The 22,892-nt window shown below is 41.5% G+C and overlaps 1 protein-coding gene across 7 annotated transcripts in view; it reads right to left on the minus strand.

Annotated features, from left to right (window-relative positions):
* epha7 (eph receptor A7) overlaps positions 1-22,892 on the minus strand; it is a 69,594-nt gene that overhangs the window by 41,430 nt on the left and 5,272 nt on the right. For all 7 annotated transcript variants that reach the window (XM_058392886.1, XM_058392885.1, XM_058392893.1 and 4 more), the window contains exons 4-5: positions 9,511-9,666; positions 2,395-2,730 (exon numbers count right to left, since the gene is read on the minus strand). In XM_058392886.1, the coding sequence (XP_058248869.1) occupies positions 2,395-2,730; positions 9,511-9,666 (492 nt within the window). The remainder of the gene's footprint in view (positions 1-2,394; positions 2,731-9,510; positions 9,667-22,892) is intronic.

Raw genomic sequence — 22,892 nt, forward strand, 5'->3', positions numbered from 1 at the left:
CACACCACCACTTTCTGTCATTTTTAAAAATATAATAAATAAAAAAGAAAAAGGAAAGAATTAGAAGGACAGGTGTAAAGATTTAGGCTAAATATCCTGTAACAAAAAAAAAATGAATAAATAAAATCAAAATAAATAAATACACATAGATCCAAAGGATTTGGCTAACTCTATATCCTGTTGTCCCAGAAAGCTAACCAGCTAGTAAACTGATAGCAAACTAGCAGCATTTCTCACAGAATTTTAGTATCTGAGACTCACTTTGCATGTTTTTCTAGAAATTTCTTTATTTGTGAGCAACCTGGTCAGAAAACACCACAGCAAATAAGCTCATGGCTAATTTGTAGTCAGTTAGCTAGATTTAGGCGCAGATTCTAAGGTAAAAGTCTGCGCAGGAGTGAATTTTAGCCATCTGTAGAAGGATAAACAGCTTTGATGATCATGTATTTATGTTTTAAAACACAGCTGTAAATACTGTCATGCTAAAAATAGTTTAGAAATACAACAATACTCATTAAAGGATCCAGGTGCAGAAAGGATTATGCCAACACTAAATTCTGCTGTCCCAAATAGCTATCCGACTAGCAAACTGCTAGCAAACTAGCAAGCATTTCTCACAGAAAAACGCTAGCGAGATTTCAGTATCCGAGACTGACTGAATGTCTTGATTAGGCAGAAACCTGGTCAAAAAACACCACAACAATTTAGCTCATTGCTAAGTTGGCTAGCTAGTTAGTTTAACACGCAGATTCTGTAGAAAAAAGTGTGTGCTAAAGCGAATTTAGCCCTCTGTAGAAGCATAAACAGCTTTGATGATATGACTATGAATGTCTTAAAATGGGTTAGGATGAAAAAAATACTTATTATCCTCGAAATTCTGCTGTCCCAAATAGTCAGCTAGCTGCTAGCAAACACAAGCATTTCTCACAGATTAAAAACTAGCAGCATTTCAGTGCGAGTTTGCTAGCTGGAATTTCTTAGCACACAAATTCTTTGCTAGTCATCTGTGTGATTGTAAGTAGCCGTCTGATAGGATAAGTACTTTTTGACTTGAACCAATATTATTGTTCCAGATTCCGACAGAATCTCGTTTTCCGTAACTGATGAAATAAAAATATTAGTTCTCGGTCATTTTTTTGGACCGTCGATAGAAAAGCGTTGCAGTGATCTGTTTGAAGAAAATAAACATGGCTTCATGGATAAAGTTTCTTCAATCGCACTATAACTAATCACTGCATATTGCCCAGGGTTGCTGCAGTAATTGTGTTTTGTCAGCAAGCCAGGCATCATTACAGAAGGCTTGGACGGAGTTGAGGTCTCTCTCTCTCTCTCTCTCTCTCTCTCTGCGAGTCTGGATGCCCTTGCAGTCTCTTGCTCTGCCGTGCTTCTCTGTCACGGTCCCTGTCACTGAACATTCATCATCGCAGGCTCGTCTCTGTTCTGTCCCTCCATCTTTCCGCACCTTCCTTATCCTGGAGCAGATGAATGCGGCTATAAAATCACGACCAGAGATCCGAGATCCTGTTTTTTTGACTGCTTCGTAAAAACACACATATCCGAGCGTGAGAAATGAGCTTTTAAATGATGCGCTGTTCCGTGTGGCCTTCCTTTCCTCTACGCTGAGATCATTTGTGCATTTCTTATACTGTACTTACAGTAAAACACCAAGGCTGAGCTAACCCCCCATTAATGAGCACAGTCAGTGTGCACTTGATGGCAAATTATATTTCATGGATGGTTGGGCATGAAAGAGAAATCTTGTTTGCATGATCCTTAAAAATATCTATTACAGAGAAGAGATCGAGCATGGTGTTTCTCGGGTGCGTGAGCACGAGTGCTACAAGTCGTTTCTCTCCGGGGGGGAATGGGATAAAAAAAGGAGCGAGGACACATACTGCTTCCTGTCACCGGAGATCTTCCTTGACTTTGGTTTGAGCAAAACTTAATTCGTCGGGATAATAAGCACTTCTTGAACAGAACAACTGACAAGAGCACCGACCTTTCAGCTTGGCCTTAACCGGCCAGAATCAAAGGAATGACAGGACGGTCATGACTTATTTATGCTTATTTATCATGTTCCATTCCCAACAGCATCTGAGCAACTTCAACTGCAAATTGCGAATTGCGGGAATGCAGATGCCAAATTATTTGGGAAATTAGTCCCACTGAGGTAAATAGAAAAAAAACCGAAAAAACAAAAAACACCACACACACCCGTTTGAAATTACACGAGGCTCCAGGCAGCCGAGCGCAAATCATAGTGTCGCAGAGACATTTCATAAGCAAACCAATAAAGCAGCCAAAAAACGCCCTTCCCGGAGCATAACGTTATACAACAAGGCATCCGGACACATTTACACCGAGAACATTTCCAATAAAACTAAAACGTCTTACCAGCCTGACTGGTGGCGATGCTGACAGCAGCGAAGAGCCTCTGTGTCCGGCTCAGGTCCGAAACTCCATTAACGGCTTCTACTTCGAAAGTGTAGTTGGCGTGTGGCATAAGTTCACTGATAGTGATGGAGGTTTCCATGAGGCCGCTCTGCTGTGGCGTGAATGCCACGTTCCCTCCGCACGGCATGCACTCCTCAGGTTCCCAGCTGCACCTCCTGCATACGATCCGGTAGGTGAGGTCGTCGCGTCCGCCAGAGTCGGCCGGAGGGTTCCACTCGAGGGTTACTGTGGTCTGGTTGATGTTGTAGACCAGATTCTGAGGAGCCGAAGGAGGTCCTGAAGAGTCGGGGAAAAGAAAAGAAAGTACCATTAGCTCACTTTCACACCAATCATAAGCAGATACCAAGAAACTTTCCTAGTGGCAGAATTTCCTGTAATAAGAACTGCTAGCCCTGGCAGATGATGTAGTCTAGGCTGTGAAAAGGAAAGATAAAGGTGCTAGAAAGAGAGAAGAATAGAGATGAGCTTATGGAACCACACAGAAGGTGACCACCATCTTGTAAATTTTGTATGCCAGGATCTAAGAAGTTGAGAAAGGTCACGGCTGGGAAAAAAAAGAAAAGAAGAAAGCTGAGTTATGTAACCACGTGACGGGAAGCGTGACGGCGACGCTGACACTCGGCACACTCACTGGATTATTCTCTCCTCTCTCCTGCTGTATTAACGTGCCATGGGGACATGCAGAATCCGGTCCCGCCGGCAAGCGCTGACACACAATTAGAGTGTAACCCAGATACTGCGAGACGTTCCACAATGCAGGGGAGACACGCTCGAGAGATACCAAGGTCAGCGCGGACCAGGACGAGACGAGGCGGTGAAAGAACTCAATAATGAGCTACGAGGCAGAAGGTGTAGTAGCTTCCGCCGGAAACTTAAACAGGGGCCAAACGTCCGAGTCCGCTAATGTCTAGCTACTTACATCATGGCGTTTTAAACATATTCCAGCACATATTTCATCATGATGAAGATCCAAACAGCTAAATAGATGTCTTGAGTCTTGCTAAATCCTCAGTGAGTAAAAATACAGCGGTAGGTTTGGATAAATGATCAAATAAAGCAGTTGGTAGTGGAGTCATCGTATTCCTATCCTAATTAATTAGCCAACTAAAAGCATAACAAGCTTCCCGTGTAACGATTAGGAGCCGCGATCGCTGTAAAAGTTTATGCTCCCGACAGTCAGGCTGAAATTTATGAGCGGGGCTTAAAAAAGACTTATGGCCGACTGTGACATGCCACAATAACCGTCTGCCCTCGATCGGAGAAAAAAACAAAAAGAAAACACAACGTCGTCTCTCTTTATCTTTTAAAATACCGGGAACTTGACCTCATCTCGTAAAACGGCTCTGTGATCAGCCCACATCCAGCATGCCCTCCATCCTATTGCAATAATGTCGTTTGAGCTATTTTCACAAGCCTCGTTTAGGCCTCGGGTTTATGAGTTGGTGTTTTTAGATGTTTTGTGAAGGCGTTGACTTTCAAGACGCACCATCCATATTCATGAGGGCAAGAAGCAAGCTACGGAACAGTAGGGACGAATAATACGACACTTAAAAGGTGCACCTCATTAGGGATAATGGCACACACACTGGCTTTCTCTCTCTCACACACACACACACACACACACATACACACACACAAACACACACACTTTCATGCTGCAATATTCATCAGAGGAGGAGGAGGGAGGGAAAATGCATGATCAGATGAGATGAAAGGGCCACCTGTGGCAGGTGAAGAGGGGAGGTGTCTCTCTCACTCTCTCTCTATGTCTGTGTCTGTGTGTGTTTCTCATCTCTTTCTGCCACTCTCTCTATTTTCTCCTGTCTTCATCTTCCTCTCTTAATCCCACTCAGCATTCGCTTTCCTGCCGGTCCGCCTCCTACTTTTCTGCAGGATGCGCTTGTGAGACGTGAACCTTCTCTCAATAACGGTGTGTTTTTGACAAAAATGGACAGTAACGCTTCTCACTAACTCTCCCACTCCTCTAACACACATCCTGTGAGTTTCAGTCATTAAATGAAGTGTGCAACTCTAGAGGATGTGCAAATGACATGAAAATCCCGTGTACTAGTATGTTAGCTTACTTGCATGCCGGCGCGCATGCATACTAGCCAGCTTGTATGCTAGTATAGTTGCTTAACTGCACTAGAATACTTGACTACTAGCATACTGACATACAAGGAAAACTCATTAGCTTATTCATATCCTAGTGAGTGATCATGCCATTCTTGCCTGCTAGTCTAGTAGCTAGCTTGTGCACTCTCCTACTTGCTTCCCTGCTAGCCATATTTCCTAGTCTAGGTGCATACTAGCATCAGTATGCGACAGAATGATGAAACAGTTCTAAACGCTACACATCTGCACAGTGAGAATACAACTAGTTTTCAAATCCCGCTACGCCGTTTTTTTTTCCGTCTCATCCTCACCTCCAGGAAAAAGAGGCGACGCCCACTCACGCGCAAACACACTTCGCCTCCCGGGATGCGTTCTGTATTTCCATGGCTACATATTATTATCATAGCGGTTATGGCTCCGTGATCACAGCCGCTCGCTTTTGACTCTCGAGTGCCAAAGATCAAGGGACTGATTATCTAGCAATAAACAAGGAGTGACTCGCAGGCTGCCTCGAGAGCCACTTGAGCGTCTCGCTCCACGGAAAGGAGACGGAGTTAACCCCGAGGAAGTGATGGATGAAAAATAACACCCTGGTCTAGATCCATCTATATGTGTAATTAATAAATATTGGGATTATAATGCATGCGACATGGCCAAGGAGGATACATGCTGACTTCCTGTTTTTCTGACCTTCTCTTTTCTCTTCCTCCTCCCTCCCTCTCTCTCTCTCTCTCTCTCTCTCTCTCTGCCTCCTTTTCATGCCTCTGGCTGCTCTGTCAGCTTGATTTCTCAATCACTTGCCTTCTCAGCTGGATCGTTATTAGTCAGAGACACTGTGTACTTTTTATCCATTTCTAGTTATATCTTATATCAGCTGCTTACATTCTTAGTAGCTATAAACAGCTGTTCCATCACCAGCTTCTTGCTTTATGTAAATAAGACAAAAAACAAACACATAAACAAACAAACTCCTCCTCCTGAAGACTTTCCAATGGAGGAAAAACCGACCACTGAAAGCGGAGACTCCTTCCATAACACTTCATCAAATCAGTTTTCTATTAAGCAGGAGATTATGGAGGCGGAGCCTTGAGGGGGATGACCAATCAGAATGAAGAATTCTAGAAAGTCCTTGTAGCGTGTCAAAGTATAGTTGAGAGTCAAGCTTCTTTCTCATAGACTTTCAGACAGTTCTGGTGTATTATTAAAAGGAGATTTTTGGGAAATTAAAAAAAATAAATAAACAGATTTAAATAATTATATAAAAAAGAAGCCTAAAATGAACATACAGGGCCATTAAAGCTTGGCAGACTTATAGAGATTTCCAGTGACAGTATGTTAATTAGGTCATCTGCTGATCCCCAGTGTGTGTGTGTGTGTGTGTGTGTGTGCATGTGTGTTGTGACTAGACTTAGGGCTTAACTTTGCAATGCAGTTCTTATCTGCTCAGAGCTGCGCCTCCTATTAGAAGTCAAGTCAATAATTAAGCGTAGTTAAGCTCGAGTCGCTTCCGTACGAGCGCCGACAAAATTAAGCAGATTTGCTAAACATGGTGGCTGAGCTCTGTTCCCAGTGCTGAAAAAAAAAAAATACGAAAATGAAGTCTCTTTCTATTGTTCTCTATGTACGTTTCTCTTTCAAAGGAAAACAAAACAAAATAAACAAAAAAAACCAAAAAAACAATCACAATTATTGCAGATACTAATGATTCTGATTGGTTAAGCACAACAGCCAATGAAAATAGAGAAGGTTGGACTTAGACATATTCAGCTTTGAAGTGCTGACACTGGAGACTCCTTCCTTTTAGAGCACATAGTTCATATGCTGTTGCCATAGGAACCATATGCATTTGTGTATCACCTGTCTCTACAGAAATCATTTATTCCAAAAAGAAAAAATATAAATATATAAAAAATATATATATATCAGCATGTCTGCTCTATCAATAGCACATGGACCGAATCTCCACATCTCAAGCTCTTCTCTTTTCCTGCTCCCTGTACACATCCTTCACACAGCTGATGCATGATTGATATCACCCCCGAAATCCGTCAACAACTCCCTTCTTCCTATGCTGGCTGAAAAATAATAAAAGCTTCACTGGGAGCAGAGCCGCCTCCGAGGCCTCTCCGATATATTTCATTAGGTCATGGCACTGGCTGAGAGGAAGTGGAATGCAGGTCGTGTGGTGCCACGCCAAAACACACAACCGCAGGACATATTCCCTGAATAAGTTTAGCCGCCGTTAATTTATTATTCTCCCATCTGGACAATGACATGCCTCTGCCTTTGTGCAGCCTTCAAATCAGACTTTTATTACGCAGCTTCTTAATCCTCACTTTTAAAGAATTGCGCGTGTCTTTATTTGTGTAGCGCCTGAGGTTCGTTTTTTAAAAGCTGTCTGTCCGTGTGTTTGTTCGCCGAATGTAAATTGGCCTCCAATTACCGCTCCGGTCTCCTGCGGCTGCAAATCCCCGAAAGGGAAATCTTCATCCGTGGCCCACGTTAACTTAATCCACAGATAATTAAGATAAGACTTTTTTTGAAGAGCGCACCGTGACGTCGCGGGAACTTTCGCGAAATGACGTTCCGTGCGAGTCGCTTTTTGGAAGCTGGCCGGCCTACGCAGCTGCGCTGAAAGCCAGGGGATTGCGTTTTTAAATCCTCTCTCTTCCCATGATGACGATCGGTGGACATTACAAATTTGGTGCAATAAAAGTAGCATGAGGACGTCGTACGGTTGCGGAGGAAGGAAGGAGGGAAGGAAAGAGTTTGTGAGACACAGAAACCACAATGTAGCCATGAAAGATATGTGAGAGAAGTATATAGAAAGAGAGAGAGAGAGCTTCCTAACTTTCCTGCTGTTTTCTGATTTGATGTAGCGGGTAACCATTAGAGCAAATTGCAAACAGCATGTTCCTGTCTTTTGTTTCAGTCACAAACGAAACAGGCGCGTGGGCTGAGAATGTTTCACGGCGCGTGTTTGAGGGGAAAAAAAAGCAGAGACAGAAAGAAAAACCATCAGAGTGAAGGAGACATTTTAAAACGCTATGCTACGTTGCTAAGCAGGTACTCGATTAGCCGACCCCTTGACCCTTTTAGGCAACAGAAGAAGACCAGAGGCTGTGCTGGAATGTAGTCCGTCTCTTATTTCCGCCTAACAAGTCATCTAGTCAATGAGGCATGACTCCAAAACTCTCGCTCGCTTTTCGGGGGCTAAATCTGATTAGATCCATACTGTTGGCGGAGCTTGACGCGGAAATCGAGGAGTCCTCTCGTCCGATTAAGGAGTCCGTCTCACCTTCGCGTGGTTTGTCTTTCCAGGAGCTGTTTCCTTTCTCTAGCTACCACTTCTGATTTTATTTCCACTCTTTCCTACATTTATTTTAAGAGCATGATGGGGGGGAGTTGAGGAATGGAGGGGGGGCAGTGATGTTTCTTCATGAATAAACCTGCTTGTAGTGGATTAACAAACCAGCAGCACCCTCACTCCCTCCCTTCCTCCCTGCCTCCGTCTCTCCCTCTACTCGCCTCGCCTGTGTAAACAAGTCATCAATGGCTAGAGCGTAATTGCGGCACTCGCTGGAACAAATGAAAGTGGGGAGAGGGAAAGGAGAGGACGAGGGGAAAAAGAGAGAGAGAGAGTGAAAGAGAGAGAGAGAGAGAGAGAGAGAGCAAGAGAGAGGTGGGAAAGAAGCGTCCGGGACCTGTGGCTTCCAGTGCTGACAGTAATTGCAATCTAATTTGACGGGAAACAGCAAATTGGCCCTCTGTTCATTAGCTACCAGAAAAAGAGAGAGAGAGAGAGAGAGAGAGAGAGAGAGAGAGAGAGAGGACAAAACAAGGGTTCCAAATCACAGACACTGAGCTATTAGCTAATATTTATCATAGATGAAATATGAGAAATGACAAACAAAAAGTCTGGGCTTGTTTACATTTTCTACACAGCTCACTTTAAGACTTAGGAAAGAACCAACAAGCGAAGAATTAAAAGGCTAGGCTAACTCGTCCTGTGGTAAACACAGGAAATTAAAAAAAAAAACACCTCATTCATCAGCACTTTGGTGAGCAGAGGCATTTTAATTGACTTAATTACCTCAAGTGACGCTGGTTAACTAAATTTTTCACCTAAATCCAATCTTCACTGCCTGCTAATGAGGAACTGAGGTTAGCTAACTATTTAGCAAACAAGCCATATGTTCTTTTAGCCTCTGTTTAAAAAAGCAAAAAAGAAATCCTCAAATATTCCTGAGGCAAAAATAAAAACTGGCCAGCACCAAACCACGATCAGCAAGTCAGGGTTTTTCAGCAGCCATTACTGTGGAGTGTCAAACAGAATGCTAGCTAGCAAGAAACAGTGGCTTAAAATAACCCGGTAGAAAATAGTACTGACTAAAATGGAAGATATTTTGCTATTTAAATTGTATTTAGGTAATCATACAGGATAATGAGTGCATGCTGTGATGTAATTTGGGTAAAAAACTCCCAACTTAGTTATAGCATAGCAGTACATAAGCATAAATGCTAAAAGAACTCGGTGTATTAGCGTGTTCTTCGTGTTCCGATGCCTTCTTGTTGTGCTAGCATGCAGATGAGCAAACGGAAACTGTCTGGTGGCTGTGAAAACACAACAAAACCATCTGGAACATCAACATTTTCCTCGGATGTGTTGATAAATGCCTCAGAAAAGACACTGTGTAGCATAAATTAAAGTAATTACACTCTGCAATGAGTGTAAACAGAACACGAGAGCCGCCATTTTGAAAAACGTATTATGTTCTATAAGTAACTGAGGTGTTTTTTTGAGCTGAGGAACCTTCATATCGGGTCTGAAAAGCTTCTCAATAATATAGGCAACCTCCTGGTGTTTTTTGTTAAAATATTGGCAGCCCCCTTTGGCGTTTTTCAAAAATATTGGCACCCTGGCGTGTTATTAGGACTCACTTGTGCAGGCGACGGAGGGAGGGTCTGAGGGCGCTCGGTAGTAGCCGTCCTCGCATTCGCACTTCCAGGATCCTTCTCTGTCGTTATAGCTGTGGGCAGGACAGCGCGAGCACTGCAGGTCCTGCGACGAAGACTTGTAGAAGCCACGGCCGCAAGCTGAGAGAGAGATGATCGAGAGAGAGAGAGAGAGAGAGAGAGAGAGAGAGAGAGAGAGAGTTACAACCTCTTTCACAGTTGAGTTCGTATGAAAAAGAGGCCAGTGTAGAACAGATCCGAGCTTGTGTTCACATCTTATAACAGCTGGTGTTTGAATCAACCTGGCCCTCTGGCATCGTGAGTACGCTTGAAAAACTCCCTCGCTCCTTTCTCTTTCTCTCTTTCCACACACACACAAACACACGGAGCAGGAAGCAGAGCAGACTTTACTTAGGACTGATCATATCGATCCTCTCTAAGTTTATTTTTAAATAGCCCTCCTTCATTAAACAAGGAGAGCGATAGAGAAAGAGAGAACGAAAGAGAGATGCCCTCGAAGCGGAGGAAAAAACAAAACAAAAAAAAAAACAAAGGCAAGGTTAGTGTAGAAAATAGAAAACTTAACGGGATTATTTCAGCATTTCACCTTTAACAGGAGGGAAAAAAAAAAAAAGGACGTCCTGCAGGCAGCCCTAGATCACATATAAAGCTCAAATTAGGGTTGGATAGCCTGAGGCGCGGTGTATAAAAAAAATAAATAAAAAAAAACACACACACACACACTTTCTTCCCACGTCTCAATGACAGAGAGTCATTTACGCCGGCAATTTATTTCATCAGACCGTACGGACGGTGTTCTTAATGAAGTGCCGTCGTAACACCGGACCCTGAGAATTAACAGCGACGAGAATTTCTTTTCGGAGAATCTCTTTTCCGAATCCAATTTGGCGCCGCCGCTCTAAAAACTAAACGTAATTTGATTAGTAAACTCGGGGCACGTCTCGTATTAAACTCCACGTGGAAAACGGACAGCGTGACGAACGGAAAGCGTTCGGAAAAACTTCGGACTCTGCAGCATAGCACTTACTCTGAAAAGAAAAAAAAACCAACATATATACAAGACTTTTAAATACTGTAATTTGCAGCGCAGGATGGTATAATATCATTTTGAAATGACATCATGGAGGATAATTATAAAGAACTCCAAAGAGAAAATGGAACTAACGGAACTATTATTTTCTTTTTGTCATTTAAATAAAATGTAATAAAAACAAAGCATTTTTGTAGAAAGGTCCTTTTCATGATCTGGCTTTTTTGTTCTAAAACGATATAACCCACACACCAGCTGTTTGAGTCTAAAGACAGAATCTGACCCCTATAAAGCCTTAAAGCATGCCTTCATTACCCAAATAGATATTTGTGCACCGTTAATGATTATTACCGAAGGTCATACTGACGCTCAGATCCTCAAGGAAAAAGAGGTAAGAGGCCTGGTCGCTTTCGCCTTTTTAACACCTCAGCACTGAAAACGGGGGGTGGGTTTCTGAGCAGCAAAGTATACTCATTTCAGCTACATGAAAGCGCTGTCACTGCCTATTTAGCTCAGAGCCCCGGCCTGGAGAGCTGAAGAAGCGAGCTGAATAAAGACCGCTCTCCATCCGGGCCGGCTAGAGGAGTGGAGAAAGCGAGGGATGTGATTTTATCGCTGGTGTTTCTAACCTGCAAAGCTCTGGTAATTGAAAGCAGGATCTCCGGCTTAGGCGGAGGGATCTGGAAGCAGGATGTATTTATATATTACTACGTTGGTCATTGGTGTAATTTAATAAAAAAATGATTATTGGAGTTTATTGTGGTGCCACCGAGACTTATATTCATGTGTTGTCTGGGTAATGAAATGAAAATGAAGGGCAGTCTTCAGGTGTTTTTTTTACTCTTAAGTCTGTGCACGAAGGCTATGAAGGGTAGATCCCTCATGAGCCGAGGGCTTAAGCCCCCTGAGCATGGTCTCCCTCGCTAACATGCTAAGATTAGCGCTGTCGCAAATCACCAAAACAGGACGGCTCTTAACCCCGCTGACACCCGGGGTTCTTGCGACCGTGCGGCACCTCCAACGGTTTATTTTTGTGTTTGAGCAATTGAGGTGTGTTTACTGCGCCGTCTGAGGAGGCCCGAGCGCCTCTGGTGTTTACACGAGGTGGTAAATGGAGCTTTGGAAATCGATGAGGAGGTCTGAGAGACTCGGAGCGACGTGCACAAACAGAGACTTTTTCGGGTTTGCCAACATGGCCGCCTCGGGCTTACGACTCTTGGCACTCGTTGACATGCTGATGCGGTCACGGTCTTCCTAGGAGCCATTTATTACCCTGACAGGGAAGAAACACTCTTTTTATTTTTTTTATTTCCTGGAGAATGTGACATGTACCAACTTTTACACCAAGTTACACAGGTGTTCGGTTTATAAACACACTCCAGGAATGTAAATATTGGTACATTAATACAGACCTGGTTTTTAGGGACTTCCCTCAGGATTTACCTCAGAAGTCAGAGAGGAGAGACTTCAGAGGTAAATTCATCCGAGTGTTATTAAGCTCCTAGCACTGGATTACTGTTATGGTCACGTGAACTGCAGTTACTTGTATTTGAACGTGGTGTATGTGTAGTACATACAGAATTATTATCGTGTAGGTGACTCAGTACTTTAGCTTGACTCGAGGGTTAAGCGGAAGGAGGTGAATCAAGACTACAGCGGTCTTGGCAAAGCTGGCAAAGCCAGGACTGTAATATTCCTTCTAGTGGTCAAGCCTTTGGCGACAAACACAGTGTCTCATTCGGGATTTTGCTATTTGTGGCCCTGAGTGAAGACGGGACGGAGAAAGAGAAACGGCTCAATCCGGTGAAAATGCCTTGATGTTCATGAGACAAAAAATAAAATCTCGGATCTCTGAAGGAAGTGAAAATGTAATTTTTTACAGAGGAGATTCTGGGCATTCCTGAACATAGAAAGCGGCTGGATGGATGAGCTTATAAGCCGGAGTTGGCATTTTCGTGACAGCTCGACGTATCGCTTCCTGTATCCATAACAGATGATAATTATTTCTAATATCCTGATTTGACAGCCTGGCACTCAGCCTTCAGTGTTATTTTGTCCTGTCAGATGATCTTATTTTGATTGACAGACTGCTTTTGCTCAGGTGGCCTCCAGCAACATTGTCATTACAGTAAAAAACAAAAGAAAACCTCGACATCATGCCAGAGATGTTTATCCTGCTCCACTCCGCAGCTCTAATCTAGCATTAGCCCAACTGGAAGTGTTTAATTCCTCACTAAGAAGTTGCTATCGAGTTCATCCTAATCTCCAGCGAGCCTCGAACATCAAAGTCGGCCCATCAGGAGCTCATTTGTATGATTGATTCGGTACTTTGTGAGGAGAAAAAAAAAAATCAAATACAGTCGCTTCTTGAACAGCCACAGGAAGAGGACGGACCTCCGATGGATAATCGAGTCGAGTCGAGTCAAGGTCGCTGATTTGATACTCGACCTGTCATCTTGGAGAAAAGAAAACCAGACAGCATCGAGATCGTGACTGTTGGAAATCAAGACTAAGTAATGAGAGCTACAGCTGAGCTCAGTTTTTTTGAAGAAAAGAAAAAAGAAAAAAAAGAAAACGGAAAGGAAAAAGAGGTGATTTCATGTTGCGCGTTTCAAATCGGAAAACGACTTTATAAACACCGACTCTGCTAGCGTAACCTCTGTTTAACTCAGAGTTTGACCTACATTTCATGCCTTTCCTCTTCCCTGTGCTATTTTTTATCCCCTTCCCTTCGAGCCTGCACTGTATTTGTTTAATAAGTTGATATGAAGTTTAAATATCTCACACTGCATTCCAGTTGGGATTTGGGTTGTGTTTTTTTTTTTTAATTACCCATGACTCCTTCAGTTGTTTAACTTCTGGGCTACAATTACGTGAAATAACACAAAATAAGATCTGACATGTTCAGCTTGGTCGGAATTCTTGGTAATACGTGTGGTTTTTTTCCTTGTGAGTCGTGCTTTAGCAACGTCTGGATTTCTTTCATGATGTCGAAAAGTTAAGCGAGAAGGTTACGAGAAACCAGAAGCACCATAAAATAAAAATTTTATAAAATGAAATAAAATTAAAACATTAAATTAATTAATTAAAAAAACTAAAAAAACTAAATAAAAGCCCTACACCAAGATGGAGATCCAGTTTCTTTTTCTATTTTCTTTGAATACTCGTTCCAGACACCTTCACCGTGACCTCCAAACAAAGGAGCCTTGGGTGTAAAGTACAAAATGCTACACCAAGTAAAAAAAAAAAAAAAAAAAATCAACAAAGCAGGTTCAGGATTGCCAAAACGGAGGATTAAGTGGTTAAAAGAGGGATCGTGTTCGGAGGCTAATTCGGCCAGAACCTCTTTCGTGTTAAGCTAGGAGAGAAACGGGCTACAAGCACACAAACCGCCCATTCATGGCTGCTACCTAAGGCCGAGTGACGGATAAGTAGCTTTCCGCCGAGAAACAAAGAGAAGATTAGCATTCTCTTACGCCGAGAGCGAGAAGGACACTTCGGAGACGACGCGGCCTGAATGTGGAAAACCTGAGATACGATGAAAGAAAAAAAAAAGATGTAGGCTTGGGATTTGGTGCAAATCTTTCCACGTTCCTAGAGTCCAAAAAATCAACTGAGAAAACATTCTCTGAGTCAAAGGAAAATCCTGAGATCTGAATGTTTTGTAAAAAGGTCTGTAACAGCGATAAAGCCACAAGAGTCGGTTTTCCACAAAAAAAAGAAAAGAAAGAAAGATCTCTTTATCTTACGCAACATGCCAGTTGAACATCAGCTCACATTCATTCCTGACACTCGGATTTGTCTTGGCTTGACACTTTTGGTCCCGTCTGCCAAAAAATTAATCTTCGAACCCGTTCCTTATTATCCGAGTGTCGGCTACAGAGAATTCCGATACGGAGATTCGATTAGGAGCTCGGACACGACTGTGCTGGAAATCTTCTGTTACGGATGCGGATGTCTGGGTGGTCGGCTCAGAGCGCCAGATGTTCGCCGGGTCAAATTGTGGCACGGATTAAAAAAGACCCCTGGAAATTTCCAGAAAGTCCGACATGTAATTAATAACTGGACTAGAGTGAAAAGAAAAGAAAGGAAAAGAAGCGAAGCGAGCATTGCCTGAGATGACTCGGGCCAAACGCGGAACATCTGTAATATTTCTCTCACCCCGGCGCAGCTGATATGTTGCATGCGTATTAAGGAATGGAACAGAAATGATGTTTCTACATGACATCGGTTACGCTGCGAGTAATTTATGCGGGGTTTATTGGCAGGCCGCATGGACGTGGACGAAGGAGAGGGACGAAATTCATGAACTCTTCCGTGAATGAATCAGTGCTTATGGATTCATTCGTCTGCCTGATGGAGTGGACGATCCTGCCAAAGTTCCTTTAAAGAAATGGTTTAAAAAAAGAGAGAGAGACAGTTTGCTTTTTTTTGGTTTGGCACTGGAGCTAAGGAAAGACAATTTGGACAGCAACGGGTTTCAAAGTAGGAATGAATGAATATATAAAGAACACAGAGAATAATACTGAGGCAAAATTTCAGCATGATTGCTTCTTAAACTAATTTTTCTTAACTCTAGTCATACTAACTAATAGTTCTGTAAAAGAAAAGAAAATACAAGCATCAAATGAATCGATTTTATCACTTAAATGAATCATATGAATCAAATGTATCAGTTGGATCAAATGCATCAAATGTATCAACTAACTCAAATTTATCAAGTGAATCAAATTCATCAAGTAAATCACATGAATCGAATGTATCAATTGAATCAAATGCATCATATAAATCAAATATCAATTGAATCAAATGCATCAAATTTATCAATTAGAATCAAATGAAGAGATCCAGCCTCCTTGTTTTTAGTTTGTTAAGTTTCATAAATTTACATACGTTGATAAATTCATCACGAAGCGAAAGCATCCTCTCTCGTCCTTTTCCCTTCGGTGAATTGCTTTTTTCTTAAAAAAAGTGTTCTATGCGCTGCTTTAGGTAAAGATGCAGAGTGTGTTCATTTCTGATGTTTTGCATAGGTGCGAGATCAGAAATCTCGAATGCTGTGGCTAAACCATAAATATTGGCCCCCCTGAGATTTGTCATCGTTATTCCTTACATATGTGTCGGCATCGTAGTTAAATGCCTATAATGAAAACGAAGCTGCCACTGATCACAGAAAAGACAGAGGGGAAAAAAGAAAGAAAGATGAAAGGTGTTAGATGAGAAAGGCTCGTCAATGATTCGGCGTATAAAAGAGACAGGAACCCAAAGGTCTGGAAGGCCAAAGGCTCTATGACCATAACGAATCAGCTGTAAGACCAGGCTGCATCAGCAGGGTTCCACACACACACACACATACACACACACACACACACACAGAGGGCTGTAACTGTGACTAAGCAGAACAGTCATAATGGTGCCGCACATACCCCGTGGCTCACTCTTCCATTCACACACACGCACGCACACACACACACACACACACGCCTGCCTGATCTCTCCCTGCATGAGGTCTGGAGGCCAATCGATCAGCCACCGAATCAAATTCCCAGATCCGGTCTGAGCTGCAGTGCAAATAAATTCGCGCTATTATTGATAACGATAATCAACTCGCTCAACAAGTGCTGCTCTGTGCCTCGCTGCTGCTTCTGTACATTAAATTATCCAGGAATTAGAATAAACACAGCACTGCGGGGAAGGAAAAACGATCGCTGGACTGCATTCCTTTATTTATCAGACACTAATCAGACACAATCCTTACTGTCTTCTGTGGCGTTGGCTTCAGTGGTGTTTTTTTATAGCGCTTTTAACAACAAACGACATCGCACAGCGGCATTTACAGAAATCAGGGCGAAGGTTTCGTTCGCTAACGAGCGAACCAGAGACGGCCGTGATGTGGAAAAGCTTCCTGAGGCGAACCTTGAGAAGAACCAGACTCACTGAGGAAACACTGAGACACACTCGGACAGAAGTGGGACTATAAATCCTTCCTCTTCTATGGCTGTGTGCTATAAAGTAAAAGAAAAAGTGTGTTGAAAGGATGTTCGGTTTAAACGGGGTGGAAATAACATTCCTGGGATGTTCTCTTATAAAAAGAACGTCGTTTATGATTACAGCAGCATCTCGTATGCGCAAAAATCTAGTCCGTCCCTCAAGGATTGTGGAGTTTTTTGTGGAGAGCAGAAATGAAGGCAAAAACAAACAAACAAACAAACAAAAAAAAAGAACGAACTAGGATTTTTCAACATGGCTGCCAATTTCCTGTGTGTGACATCACAACATGCATTCGGCCAAAGCTTTCTAAGAGTCACGTGCGTCCTCACGTGAGTAAATGGAAAGTACATATGTCGTGCCTTCGCAGTTTAAAAAAAGAATCTTGCTTGCAATTTAAAAAAAAGTAAATAAAAAAAATGTAAATGCATATTTGGCTGCAACAATCATACACACAATGAATAAAAAAAAATAAAAATAAATAAATAAATAGAATATTATATTAAAATAATAAATATTTTTAAAATAAATAATTAAAGCAGTAATTCATTAAATAATTGCTATTTATTAATATTTATAATGATTTACTTATTAAATAAATTCAATAAATATTTATAAATAAATAAGTAAATAATTAATTAACTGAATAATTGCTATTTATTACTAGTAATAATTTTCACATTAAATACATTTAAAACATTAATTTAATACATATTTGTAATAAATAACTAAATAAGTAATTTATTAAATAATTGCTATTTAATACTAATTATAATTATTTATTTAATTAAAAAAAAAATCTTGCTTTTTATTACTATTAATAATTATTTATTTATTCAATAAATAAATAAACAAATGGGGAAAAATAGCATCACAAAGGCATTATTAGCTGTAGCAATCATGACACTTTACATATTCCCCGGTTTTCTCTCTCTGTATTGCAGTGTGCAGCAGTATATTCTCCATCTGTGTACATTAATGTAAAATCCTAATTCATGGACTTTTCTCTGCTCCTCATTTAGACGCATCTTCAAACTTAACGCTTCATAGTCTCATGTTTTGGCAAAGCCACAACACACCCCAGTCTCTTTTTAACGCCAAACCCATCGAGTCGCTCTCATAAACACACATAATGAGAAATGCTCAGTAATGAGTGAGGTTTCTTAGTCGAACGAGAGAGAGGAAAAAAATAAAATAAAACCCTCTTTCTTTTTTCCCACCGAAGCGGCACTGATGTGTAAATAAAGATAACTGAATAGTCTGATTACACAAAACGCGTCTTTTTTCCTGTGATGTTTTGCTAATCCTGCTTCCATAATGATGGCTTCAAAGCTCAATTTTTCATAATAGAAAAAAAACACACACACACAATCTAGTTCCAGGAAAAGAGAAAGAGAGAGAGAGAGAGAGAGGGAGAAAAAAAATCCCCATTTTCTAAAAGGTAAATGCCTAAAAATGCAGTAGGACGTGAGGTATAATTGAAGCAGTGAGTAAACAGTCTTAATAAAATGAACAGCGCAAGTAAATATCGATCGCATAAACACTAATGCGGCGGAGTCATAAAACAAGCGTTGTTTAGGATCGTTAATCATGGCGGCACGGGAAGACATAACCTAATGCTCTTCTTCATTCATGCAAGGTTTTGCTGACATTAAGATGTACTTTATCAGAGAAAAGCATTACATAATTCTGTCGGAGACGGGAAGTGATTTAGAGCACATTTATCATTTGGTGTGTGTGTGTGTGTGTGTGTGTGTATGACTGTTTTCATGTTGGGCGTATTTTTAGAAAATGTTGGGCGTATTTTTAGAAAATACATTTGAAATTTTTGTATATATCCAGTTACGGCTCACTGGATGCTACATTATCGCTATATTTTAGCTAAAGCGATGAATAATACTGCAAAAAAAAAATTAAATTAAATTAAATTAAATACAATTACATGAACAAACAAACAAACAAACAAACAAATAAATAAATAAATAAATAAATAAATAAATAAGCTATTCACTGAAGGGGAAAGGATGCAAGTCATCAAATATTAATACTTTTTCATGCCGAATATTTCACAGTTTAATTACCATTCACGGAACTCCATATTCGTCAGCTAATGGAAAAGTATAAAATCCGGACCTCTTCGAATTATTTATGATTTTTTAAACTGCTCTTTTTACTAAATAGAAGTCTCAATAAACTTAAAAAAAGAAATAATATTTTAAAAAAGGCTGCAATTCAAATTTGTTACATCCTCAAACAAGCTGGCTAGAACCGAACGCTATTACCAGGGTGCCAATATTTTAGTCCTTAGTCTAACTTATAGTTATACTATTTAAAACACACCAAAGGAACTGCTTTAATACAAAAAAAAATACATAGCTAAAGACAGCTATTGGCTAAGACGTTTTGCTAGTTACATAGCTACACAGAATCCTGTAGGATGTCACACAGGGTGCCGTTAATTATTACTGATTAGTGCTGTACTGATTCAAATACACTTTAAAGTACCTTTAGGATACTATTTACAGGAAAAAAGCTGTGAATGATAAATCTTATGCTAGCCAGCTAGCAACAAGATCCATCAGGACAGTTAGCTACGCTTTAATATGCACTTTTGTGCTGCTTATTACTAAGCTATGTGCAGTTCCAACTATTTGCTTGTGGACGCTAAACATTTGGCTGGCTAGCTAGCAAACAGTTAGTTTACTAATTATTATTGTAAATTATCTAATGTTTAAAGCTACTGAGTAGTAGCTAGCTAGCAAACAGTGCTAAACAACAAATAAAATGTTGTGTTGCACACCATAGGTACATTACGTACATAGCAACAGAGAGGCAGTTTGCTAGCAATATGCTAAGCAGTTAATTTGCCTCACAGGTAGCATTATTTTAACAGATAAAAAAAAAAAAGGAAACTGACTAGCTGTGGATGCTAAACCTTTTGCTAGCTTGACTAAACTGTTTTTGAGATTTCCTTTAGGAAAACAAAACAAAACATGAGTAGCATTTAGTAGGAACTGGATTTAGCTTTGGGAGCTAGCAAGCTGTGCCACAACTACTTACTTAGTCACAAACTGACTGTGGAGCTCATTGCTAGCTAGCATTAAATACAAAGGTTATTACGATAGGTGGCGGATTATTTTGATCCTGTAATGTTTTGTAATACTTCATTTACAACCACACGCAGAGACAAAATCTAAATGCTAAACACCTGTCGATCTAGCTAGCTCTACCACAGGTGGACGTATAAATATCTTATTTAGCCACATTGAGCAATTTTAGCATTAGTAGATATACTTCTACTGTCAGATGCTAAATGCTGGCTATATTACACCCAATACTCATTTATATAATAGTATTATTCTTTTAAGAATCAGAATGTCGTCATTATACTTAAAAAGAGAGCAGGACAGATGGACTCTATGATGAGACTAATGAGAATTCCAACACGAGGAAAAAATAGCAGGCAGGTCTTTGCCATTTCTAGGATAATAGCGACATTTTTTTTGCCATTTTCTCTTTTGAGGTCAGAGAATATTAACTTCACTGGTGCACGTTTGCACGCAATGTGTTTCGGACAATGCAATGACAGCTTGCTGCCAGGCTGGAAGATAAATGAGGTGACCGGTTGACCTTTGACTTGCCTAAGGAGTGACCCCCGTGACCCTTCCTGCTTCAAAACAAAGACCCCCTACCTTCTTTTACCCCCGACAACGCTAACGCATCCTGACATCTCCATCACAAACACACAAAGCTTAGATAGCTTTTTCCTGAAGCTTGAGCACAAACACTTTTGGCTTTTTTGCACGTCTCGTACCTGTCTAAACATTCCCCACACACACACACACACACACACATTTGGGTAGGCTTACTCACTTTCCCTTGTCACACCACCACACACCTTCACCCTCACCCACACACATCCATTTGTCTTGTCTAATTGCTCGCTGTCTGTCCGGAGGAGGAGAAGATGGCACAGATCTCCAGTTAAGCGTTAATGCTGCAAGTGTCCACGTAAGCCTTCATGCTATATGCTCTAGCGTCTGAGCATTTTCGTGTGCAAGTCCGTGAATGCATGTGTATATATCTATCCCTGTAGGTGTGTGTGTGTGTTAAGAGCAGCTTTAACCCTGAGGTGAAAGTGATATGTGAGCAGCTTGAGGGCCTTTAGCGCTTTAGAGTGGCAGTGAGGGCCCTGTTGTCAGAGTTTCCCTCCTCAGGGAGCGCAGGCCTGGCACCTCAATCTCCCGCTAAGAGCAAAATCAATAACTTATTACATAACCTCGCACTTTTCTCCGTTTACACTCCCAAAGACAAAAAACCCACAGAGGGACAGGGAGCAGACTTTTTTCCCCCCTAGAGGGTACAAATAAACTCATCATTGCAATTTAAATTTTTTGTACTTAAGGAATAATTAAGTATTGCGCTTCAGTATTTGCTAAGCCAAATTCACCTTGAGTCTTCAATGTGCTGTGTAAGGATTCCTGGAGCCTGTCGTGTTCGACTTGCATAAGAAGCTGCTTGTTCCATGTTCATAGATTGAAAATCCACACCGCTGACAAGCTGATCGATAACTCACACCGAGCCGGACATATTTGAACCGTAGAGCTACAGATTCATATCATATTGCCTAGCATAAGAACCCGCTAGTCATCGCTAGTTAAATTGCCGAAGGAGAGAAAATCAGCCGAGCTCTAGAAAAAAAACCCAATTTATTTATTTATATGTTTTAAAACCATCAGTCAGATGTCTAGTTTGTCCCTGACAGCCAGAGGCGTGCAAGATGTGAGTGCTAAACACTTTGCTAGCTAGCAAACAAGCTGCATCTTCTTCCCTTAGGGGATGTGACTAGCTTTGACTAGTAGGTTTTTTGCTACGTGATATAATATGATATGAATGTGTAGTGCCATGGACAAGATGTGAATGCCAAACACTGTATTGTTTAACAACATGCTTACTAAACCATTGGTGGACATATATATATATATATATAGAGAGAGAGAGAGAGAGAGAGAGAGATAGATAGATAGATAGATAGATAGATAGATAGATAGATAGATAGATAGATAGATACTTTATTGATCCCATGAGGGAAATTCTTCAATCTGGTGTCCTCTTTTAATATTGTACTTCAAATACGTAGAACCACTAGCAAACATAACAACCAGCGAAAACCTGCTAGTCCAGGAAGCGGGAAAAGTAATCCACCCCTAGCTCTGCAAGAATGCAGCATTTTTTTGTCATCCATCAGGTGCCGAGTTTGTCCCTGACAGCCTCGGAGCCTGCGGCGTCCCTCCTGAGGAACTTCCCTCCATTTGAATAATTGAGATCACTTAGGCTTTGCCAGTGGATGGCTGTTTCCAGCCGTCGTCTTAACACCTGATCAATCAGCTAAATGTCACAGCTCAGAAACAATCACTCCCCCCCCCAAATACACCGCCACCTACATCCACCCTCATCCCTCATCCTCATTCACCACGTCCTGCTGGGTAGCGTTTAAAATGCGTGGAGCGGCCTTGCCCGGGAGTTAGCCTAGCCTAGCCTCCCCTCACCTCTGCCATTATTGTGTGTTATTGCAGCTCCACGGAAAGCTGCCTCCCCACCCCTTTGGGGGTTGAAGAAGCCATCCATCATGTTCTGACTAACTTCTGTCCACCTCCCTGACAGATCAGCCGAGACGGATGATCTTCTGGCAGATGACAGCTACGCAGCGCTAACTTCCCCATTAGCATTTTAGCAAATGTTGCATAGGCAAAAGGCAAACAGTAGAGCTTTGCTTTTGCACGCACCATGGGTCAACTGGCAGTCATTCCCCAGCTATGCTGCACAGCATCGAGATGAAATTATGCGACATGGTAAAATTGAGCAACACGCATTCCAGGGACTGACAGAGAGAGAGAGAGAGAGAGAGAGAAAACAAAGACCACAATGTCTCTCTATAAGGGCCTTTTCACTCGGGTTAAGGAACGCAGCGTCTCAATTTTCTCAGCATGGACACTGGTGAAACAGCACATTGCAAATGAATGTCCAATATTTTTGCCCGGCTCTACGCTAAATAAACCCAGATCATTTCACATTGCTTCTTGTCAACGCTGCCAGCGCTGACGATCCCTGGTCTTGTTATTCCAGAAAAAAAAAAAGAGAGAGATGACGAGAAAGAAAGACAGAAAGGGAAGAGAAATGAAAGACGTACAATTCCCACCCACACCAGCACAGGTGATGAATGAGAAGATCACAGCACACGTTTGGGAGGAGGCCTGCAGGAACCCGTCTCGAATGACATGACGGACAGGACGCCTGAGTTACAGCTATGCTTTTTCCCCAAAATAAT

This window comes from Hemibagrus wyckioides, linkage group LG06, assembly GCF_019097595.1.
Source record: "Hemibagrus wyckioides isolate EC202008001 linkage group LG06, SWU_Hwy_1.0, whole genome shotgun sequence".
Taxonomy (NCBI): domain Eukaryota; kingdom Metazoa; phylum Chordata; class Actinopteri; order Siluriformes; family Bagridae; genus Hemibagrus; species Hemibagrus wyckioides.